The following is a 9,871-nucleotide window of genomic DNA, read 5'->3' on the forward strand; positions in this document are numbered from 1 at the left end:
TTCCAGTCCATTTCAGTTCACTGATTCCTAGAATGTCGACATTCACTCTTGCCATCTCCTGTTTGACCACTTCCAATTTGCCTTGATTCATGGACCTGACATTCCAGGTTCCTATGCAATATTGCTGTTTATAGCATCGGACCTTGCTTCTATCACCAGTCACATCCACAGCTGAGTATTGTGTTTGCTTTGGCTCCATCCCTTCATTCTTTCTGGAGTTATTTCTCCACTGATCTCCAGTAGCATATTGGGCACCTACTGACCTGGGGACTTTTTCTTTCAGTATCCTATCATTTTGCCTTTTCATACTGTTCATGGGGTTCTCAAGGCAAGAATACTGAAGTGGTTTGCCATTCCCTTCTCCAGTGGACCACATTCTATCAGATCTCTCCACCGTGACCCGCCCATCTTGGGTTGCCCCACGGGCATGGCTTAGTTTCATTGAATTAGACAAGGCTGTGGTCCCAGTGTGATTAGATTGACTAGTTTTCTGTGAAAAAAAAAAAAATACAATGGAATATTATCCAGCCTTAAAAAGGAAGGAAATTCTGACATATGCTACAACATTGGTGAACTTGAAGGACATTATGCAAAGTGAAATAAGCCAGTCACAAAAGGACAAGCACTATACCATTCCACTTATATTATGTACCTAAAGTCATCAAATTCACAGAGACAGAAAATAGAATGGTGATTGTCAGAAGCTGGGGGAAAAAGCAAATAGGGAATTATTTCAGTTTTACAAGATTAAAAGAGTTCTGGAGATGGATGGTGATAATGCTAGCAAAGCAGTATGAAGGTATTAATGTCACTGAATTTAATGCCATTTAAAAATGGTTAAGTGGTCAATGGTAAATTCTATGTTATGTATATTTTACCACCATTGGGCTTCCCTGGTAGCTCAGCTGGTAAAGAATTCTCCTGCAATGCGGGAGACCCTGGTTCGATTCCTGGGTCAGGAAGATCTCCTGGAGAAGGAACAGGCTACCCACTCCCAGTATTCTTGGGCTTCCCTGGTGGCTCAGATGGTAAAGAACCCACCTGCAATGTGGGAGACCTGGGTTTGATACCTGGGTTTGGAAGATCCCCTGGCGGAAGGCAAAGCAACCCACTCCAGAATTCTTGCCTGGAGAAGCCCCACCGACAGAGAAGCCTTGTAGGCTACAGTCCATGGAGTCTCAAAGAGTAAGATATGACTGAGCGATTGCTCAGGCAAAAAAATTGAAAGTTAAATTTTGTAGAACAAATGGTACTGCTGAACCTATCTGCAGGGCAGGGATAGAGACACAGACACAGAGAACAGGTTGTGGACACAGTGAGGGGAGACGGTGGGCCGTATTGGGAGAGTAGCGTTTAAACATAAACATTACCATATGTCAAACAGATAGCTAGTGGGAAGCTGCTGTCTAACAGAGAGCTCAACCCTGTGCTCTCTGACAACCTAGAAGGATGGGATGGGTGTGGGGTGGGAGGGAGGCTCAAGAGGGAGGGGACATATATATACTTGTGGCTGATTCACGATGTTGTATGGCAGAAACCAACACAATGTTGTAAAGCAAATATGCTTCAATTAAAAACAAATTTTAAAAAGATATGAAATTCAGTTTAAATTTAAGATATGTTAAATTAATTTCAGTAACAATAAAATTGCTCTTCCGCAGCCACTTGTTGATCCTAGTTTGCTACAGAAGTACTTTAACATAACTTATGCTAATAACAGCTTTCACTTATAAGAAATACTTTGTTTGCCTCATCTGTAACATTTGAACCACTTAAGCTTATTAGCAAATGACAAATAGTGACATGACTTTTAATTAATAATGGCTCATAGAATTATAAGTGCTAAAGCATTATTATAATTTCAGTGGTGAGAAATATGCCTAAATTTAGTGTTAAAGTCACATTTTTTGTTAGCTTAACATGTTATGTATCCTTTAGTGTTAGTTTGGGATTTCTAATGGCATAAGGAGACAGTACTACTATTTAACATCTACATTATTCTTCATTATTACAAAGTTATCTCTTAATACACTTGTGAATTTAGCAAACATTCACTTAGAATTATTATATACTAGAACAGAGTACATCATGAGAAACGCTGGGCTGGAGGAACAAGCTGGAATCAAGATTGCCAGGAGAGATATCAATAACCTCAAATATGCAGATGACACCACCCTTATGGCAGAAAGTAAAGAAGAACTAAAGAGCCTCTTGATGAAAGTGAAAGAGGAGAGTGAAAAAGTTGGCTTAAAGCTCAACATTCAGAAAACTAAGATCATGGAATCTGGTCCCATCACTTCATGGCAAATAGATGGAGAAACAGTGGACACAGTGGCTGACTTAATTTTTCTGAGCTCCAAAATCACTGCAGATGGTGAGTGCAGCCATGAAATTAAAAGACACTTACTCCTTGGAAGGAAAGTTATGACCAACCTAGACAGCATATTAAAAAGCAGAGACATTACTTTGCCAACAAAGATCCGTTTAGTCAAGTCTATGGTTTTTCCAGTGGTCATGTATGGATGTGAGAGTTGGACTATAAAGAAGACTGAGCACTGAAGAATTAATGCTTTTGAACTGTGGTGTTGGAGAAGACTCTTGAGAGTCCCTTGGACTGCAAGGAGATCCAACCAGTCCATCCTAAAGGAGATCAGTTGTGGGTGTCCATTGGAAGGACTGATATTGAAGCTGAAACTCCAATACTTTGGCCACCTGATGTGAAGAGCTGACTCACTGGAAAAGACCCTGATGCTGGGAAAGATTGAGGGCAGGAGGAGAAGGGAATGACAGAGGATGAGATGGTTGGATGGCATCACCGACTCGATGGATATGGGTTTGGGTGGACTCTGGGAGTTGGTGATGGACAGGGAGGCCTGGTGTGCTGTGGTTCATGGGGTCGCAAGGAGTTGGACATGACTGAGCGACTGAACTGAACTGAGAACAGAAGTTTTAAGCCTTTTGGAATTACACACTAGACAAGTTGTTTAAAATCTTTAAAATATTATATCCATTTCAGTAAAAAAATTAAAAACAAATATATTTACTTTTTGAATACGTAAAATAATATACAAATATTTTAAAATACTACAATGCAATAAATATTTGTAAGTCATTATTCAAATGGCAAATTAATACTTTATCCTGTCAAGAAAAATGTTTGAAGTAATATTCATTTTAGTTTTTAAAAATACTGGTTTGCTTACAAAACTGTTTCTTCTTTTTCCTGAGCACTCCCTGGACTACATTTCCTAACCTCCCATTTTCCAATATCTTGTGACTGAGTTGCAGCCAATGAAATACAAGCAGAAGTGAGCTCACTATTTCCAGTTCTTGCTCATAAACACTTTCCCACGTGCTGGCTGAATACACAGGGCTCCAAGGCCCTACAAGAGGGCAGAGCCACGAGACGAAAAGAGCCTCCAACTCTGAACGACCACAGGGCAGGCCACTGCCCACTGGGAATAACTGATATTTGGACTGGTATCTGCTCAATGAATAAACTTCTTTTGTATTAAATTTTCACAGTTTATATTTTAAAGCAGCTGGCATTATGTTAGCTAATAAACAGAGCAATTCGAGGGTCTGGTTCCGAATTCAGGTTTCTCATACTTAGTTTTAATAATGTCATAGTTGAAAAAGAAACTTCATAAAGAAACACCGTAGATCATATAAAGTATAAATGTAAAGTTCATCATTAATAATAGTGGCTATAAATCTGTATTTTATTAATTTTCCTGAGAACTTACAATTTTTAGGGACTTGTCAGATCTTAGAGTGTCACTGCATTTGCTTCATCCGCACCTAATGAAAAGCTTGACATAAGGTTAGAATTTTCAGGTCTACCTTTTTCGTGTAGTCGCAGTATTGGTAGTATACTCAATTCAGTTTCTTTGCAAGCCTCTTGCAATCTCTGTAAGCCTCTCGCCCACTTTCTCAGGGATAACGGAACTAACACCTCCAAAAAGGCATATGACACCTGACTTACACTCAGACCAACTGAGAAAACTAGGGTAAAGCCATATATTAAGTATGGTAGTGCTTAATTTCTTTTTCTGTCTTTTAGGCTAAAAGACAAAAATTAGTTCCACCATTTTCAGAGAACTTCATCATGAACTCCAAAGAAGTATATGGGCCTTTCATTGGAGATCAGTTTATTTGATATGAGCAGACACTGAGAAGGAGGTACAAAATAAGAAAAAAAAAATAGTCTAGCCAAGAGATAAACAAATATACAAATGATTACAATTACTAAATGTTACAATTAGAGGAAATAAAAAGTACTACATGAGCTTAGAAATTACTACAAGGTGAAAAGAGTCAAGATCCCTGAGTGGCCACAGGTGATAACAGCTGATCTTTGCTTCAGCTCTGGATCTGAAACCCTCTCACCTACTCAGTATTCCCCAGAAGTATCCCCTCTGTTATTAAAAAGGCAAAAACTCTTCTTTGACTCTATTTCTTCCAAGCTATAGTCCTATTTTTTGGTTTTCTTTTTTAAATCAAAATTCTAGAAATTGTTTTTATTTGCACCAACACAGTAGTCATCAGTCATATGTGCCTACTTAAATTAAAATTATACAAATTTAAAATGTATTAGTTAGCCAAAGAAGCCACATAGAAAGTGATCAACAGCCACATGTTGTATTGGATAAAGCAGATGCAGAACTTGCCAAAAAGCTAACAGTTCTATTGAACGGTGCTAGTCTAGACTATAACAGAATAATTAAGAATGAAGAATGAATATACTGCCTGCATTTCAATCCCAACTTTGACCCTCACCAGTTGAGTAAACTTGGGGAACTTACTCTTTTTGCCTACATTAGTTTCCTCATCTGTAAAATGAGGGTAATAGTAATTAATTCTTTCTTCATAACATTGTTGTGTGACTTACATGTAAAGTGCCCCCCAAAACTGCCTAGCACGTGAAAGTGCTCCATAAGTATTAGGTGTTAAAAATTGCTTTAAAGGATCAGTCGCATTTGTTTATTTTTAATTGATTCTATTCACTCATTTTATTTTTGGCTGCACCAGGTCTCTGCTGCTGTGTGCAGGCATCCTCTCATTGCTGAGAACAGGGTCTACTGTGTCGAGGTGTGTGGGCTTCCCACTGAGGTGGTTTCTCTTGCTGGGGAGCAAGGGCTCAGCAGTTGCTGCACACAGGCTCAGGTGCCTGGCGGCATGTGGAATCCTCCTGAACCCACTGGCAGGTCAGGGAAGTCCATGTGTTATAACTTTTATTCTGGAAATTATTCTCACAGTCTCTACCTCCTCTCTCATTTTTGTTAACCTGCTTAAATCAGGCTTTGTCCTCCATTGCAAGGTTTGTCAAGGTTTGCCAAATTCCTCCATCATGTGAAATCCAATGGTCAACTCCCAGTCTTCACCTTATCTGAATTACCAGAAGCACTTGACAGAGGTGATCATCTTCCTTAAAATAGTTCCTTCCTTTGGTTTCTAAGATACCATATTCTTCTTTTTCATTTTCTTTAATGGCTGCTCTCTCTTTAGTTTCCTTTAATGGACTCTTCCTGACTTCTAAATGTTGGTATATAACATGGCTCTGTTTTTATTATAGTTTTCTTCTTGATTCAAATTACACTAAGTAATATTATCTAGTGCCACAGCTTTAAATATTACCTGCTGATTACTCCCAAATTACATGTTTAGCTTGACCTACTAGACTACAGTTGCATATCTAATTAAACATATAACTGTACTTAGATGTTTAATGGGCATCTCAAAATCAACATGTCTAAAATAGAATTCCTGATTCCCCATATGAGGCTGAATTTGCTACTGATAGCTTACATCTGCAAAGTGATTTTTAAGTGCTGAAAGCACTTTCTTATACATTTAAAGTATGATCTTATAAAAACCCTGTTAGGACAGCAGGTGTTAATTCCATATGTCAGATGAACATTCTATGACTCAGATATGTTGGGTAGGTTTTTTTAAGAGGCCATATTTGATATCTTATATAACCCAGGGTAAGCAATAGCAACCAAGTCTCCTTATTCACTCCATGCACTTTCTACAAGGTTGTGATGTTTAGCAAGATATATTTAAGCTTTAAAAATGGCGAGTTTCCATTTAGCAGTCAAAGGATACAAAATAGCACGGGGATAAAAGAGAGATATGAGTTAGCTACTATGTGTATGAACCAACATATCTCTATAAATGGTTTCCCCTTCACAAATTATTATTTATGTATGATTACTGATATAATTCAGAATAATTTCAACATTCTTTAGAAAGATACTATTTTGCTGAGCTTTCTACTCTTCAGAAGTCAAGCAAGCAGTCTTTATCTCATCTTGAAAATTCATACTGGTAAAATGATATTTAATTTTATGATGATAAATATCATTTTAAGAAGCTGAAGGCATTATGTATGATATATCATTCATTAAGTGATAACTCTACAACTTAAGTACATGCAGATTTCCACGAAGAGGCCAGGAAAATCAAAACAAAGGATCTAATGTAAGATCCAGCATCACAAATCCATTCATTGTTTTAGATAATGCTATCATATGATCAAAGTTTAGGTAATAAATTTGAAGATTTCAGTTTTAAACACTGTTAGAGCTTATTACTGTATTTTTAAAGAAAAGACAACATAAAAATCTTACTTGAGACATATACACATAAATACAGAATTTAGAAACCCAATGAAAGTTTGGAGTTCAATAATTACCAAACTATCTCTGTTGGCTATTCTACAGTTAAACTTGGGCTTTAAAGTGAGAGATACTCTGAATTCTACTGTCAATACAGGTCAAAGCTATACAGTGCGCAGATAGGAATAATTACACATTTTAAGACGATAAAAATTTTAACCATTACAATGTCACTGAATACCAATGAAGACCATAACAAAAAGAAACACGTTATTTTCTGCTGTGCTATATATGTAAAAAGGGGCTATAGGATATAACAAGGAAAAACTACATTTTTAAAATCTGCCAGTATCACAGTGTTTCTGAAGATAAAAACCAAATCAGTGTATGGTCAACAGAGCTCTATCATTAAATAAAATACTGTCAAGGAAAGATATATGGGATATTAATGCCCAAACTACCAAGAATGAAATTGATCATTGAGAAATACTGACCATTTTCTCTTCAAATCTACATTCTTAGTTTCTGTGACACAGCTCTCTTATAGTATTTGTTCTTTCTTCATGGTAATATCTCCTTGGTCTTCACCGGCTCCTCTTTCTCTGTCCAGTTCTAAAAAGTTAATCTTGCACAAAGTATTTTCTTCATCTACTGCTCTTTTATCTGTAGTGTTCTTTTTGGGCAATCTCACCCATGTTCATGGTTTCAAGCAACCTCTAAACTTTATGATTCTCACATTTATATCTCTGGTTCTGACATGAGCTTTAGAAGTATGTATTTAAATATGTTCTAGACATTTCTACTTGGATATTACATAGATATCTCAGATTCAAAGTGTCCTAAATTGAAGGACTCACCCTTCTTATCCCAACCTACTCCTTCTTTTATGCTTCCAATATCCATTAATAGCACTATAACCATCCATCCGTGGATGCAAGCCAGAAACATGAGAATCACCTTAGAATCTTCTCTCCTTCACCTCCCCACATCAAACCCATCACTAAATTGTGTGACTGACTGGCCTCAAGGTATGTGGGATCTTAGTTCCTTGGCCAGGGATCAACACTGCACATTCAGTATGGGAAGACAGTCTTAACCACTGGGCCACAGGGAAGTCCCTGACACAGGATTTTGAAGTAATCTCTTTAAGTATATATCTTCTACTAGAGTATAAGCAATTCAGGTTATAAATGATTTCTGAATCATCTGTGTTCTCAATTTGCCTGGAACACAATAAGTGTTCAATATTTATCCAAAACCCTCAAATGAACAGAATTAATTATTTAGTTTAACACCACATATTCTCTAGCTTGTAGTCTTATTAGAGTCTATTTTAGGTTCTTCATTTAAAACAATTAATAGACTTTATTTTTAGAGCAGTTTTAGGTTTACAAATGTAAGTTTTAAATAGAAAAATGCAATAAAGTTCTAACTGCTAGAGAAAGAAACCTCTCAACTTCAAAAGGCCAACATCTATCATTTTAGCACAACACAGTTAATTATGTATGTATAAATATTAGCAATTAAAAAAGTCATTTAGATATGATCTCTCTGTCCATACATTAAATCCCTAATTCTATATTAAAACACAAAATAACATTTTAAAACACTAAGTAAAAAATTAAACTCTAAATTAACATTAAACATAAATTAAAAATTAAACATTAAATAATAATTCTAACATAATCACAGTAAATATAGTAAGTTACAATCAGGATATAGGGAAGCCATCAAAATCTTATTTCAATATAATATTATTATATAAGGCTCAAAATCCAGAGTCACTGGTATAGTTTGTAAAAACAAGATTAGGCGGGTCCAGGAACTAACGTACCCTTAAATTCTTCTGTGTTGCAGATTTATGTCCTGACTTCTCTGTACCAGAACCATAGTATTCAGACATAAATGAGATTTAATCCATTTGCCTATAATTTATTTGCTGTAAAAGAAACACCATATTACATGCTTTTGTTTGTGTGTTAAGTAGAAGATATGCTATTATTTCCCAGATACCAGGGACTGAATGTTTAATTATCAACACCCATTTGAAAAAAGACATTGCTTTGACTCACAAATAAATTCTTAATTGCTAACAGTGGCTTTTCTGAGTTAGGAGGGTGGTATCTAATTTATTTTTGCAGATGTGATTTAGAGACTGAATTTTCGAATAGCAAAGCTTTGAATATCTTCCCCATCAGCAGAAAATTCCTCCACCCCTGCAGCTGGAGAATATTGCTGCTTGAAATGTTAACCGGGAAAGTAAAAACTGCAGTGAGGAAATTGATACAACTGGTAAATGCTGCTTACAAACTGAAAAAGAAGTTAGGTTGTCAGCAATAAAAGAAGTATATTATTCACACAAAATATGTGGTGTCATCTTCATCGTGGTAACTTGCTGGGAGTGGAAATTAACTTGGTGGGTTCCAACTTGAGGAACCTAAAGAAAAGCAAATATCTCACAGATCAGAGCACCTTTGCAAAAGACCAGAAACAAATCAGGGGGACCACAGCTGAGCTCCTCCTTGAGGAGAAAAGACGTGAAGCGCATGTCAAGAACAGTAACCAAGGTTCACTTCCAAGCAGGTTCGCTCATCACTGAAAAACAAAGTCATGGTTATATTTTCAGAAAGGTCCACTAGCTTAAAACGCCCCTTTCCTTCTGGTACTTGTCATCATCCACACATTACTGAGGCCGAATGAGTAAGAGAAAAGATTATGTGTTTTAATTACAACTCAATTAGGAAGTCAACAGTAACATAAAAATGCCTACCCGTTTGGCTGAGCTGAGAAGCACTGCGGCTCTTCCGGGAAAGACCAACGATAGCTACCATTTTGGCCCCAATGCTAGAGCGTCGCTTCTTGCTGCTGGTGCCCAAGGCACCCACTGCAGTGTCCGACTGGCTGCCATCATTCTTCTCCAGCGAGCACATGTCTCCGCTGATGCTGGTGCTCTTGGTCATGTTCTTCCCTGAGATGCCCATTTGTCTGCTTTGCATTTTGGATGTAAAGACACTGTAGGCCCATGGATCATTAAAAGTGATGGCAAGAGCAAAAAGGAAAAGACAGAAAAAGGTATTTTAGATGAAATAGCTGGAGTATAATTCAATTATAACATTAATGGGACATGTTTTTAGGATTTAAAATTTTTCAAACACCATGGTCTTGAATGGGTTTTACTATTCAGGGCCAACCTTAACATAAGTATCCAAAATCAGATATGTTTTCATTTCTGCTTTCAAAGAAGACACTGG

The 9,871-nt window shown here is 36.9% G+C and overlaps 1 protein-coding gene across 1 annotated transcript in view; it reads right to left on the minus strand.

The window, feature by feature from the left end:
* RIMS2 (regulating synaptic membrane exocytosis 2) overlaps positions 1–9,871 on the minus strand; it is a 319,527-nt gene that overhangs the window by 83,992 nt on the left and 225,664 nt on the right. The window contains exon 18 of the mRNA XM_010863490.1: positions 9,391–9,632. Coding sequence (XP_010861792.1) covers positions 9,391–9,632 — 242 coding nt within the window. The remainder of the gene's footprint in view (positions 1–9,390; positions 9,633–9,871) is intronic.

This window comes from Bison bison, unplaced genomic scaffold (genome assembly GCF_000754665.1).
Source record: "Bison bison bison isolate TAMUID 2011002044 unplaced genomic scaffold, Bison_UMD1.0 scf7180017864491, whole genome shotgun sequence".
In the NCBI taxonomy this organism is placed as follows: Eukaryota; Metazoa; Chordata; class Mammalia; order Artiodactyla; family Bovidae; genus Bison; species Bison bison.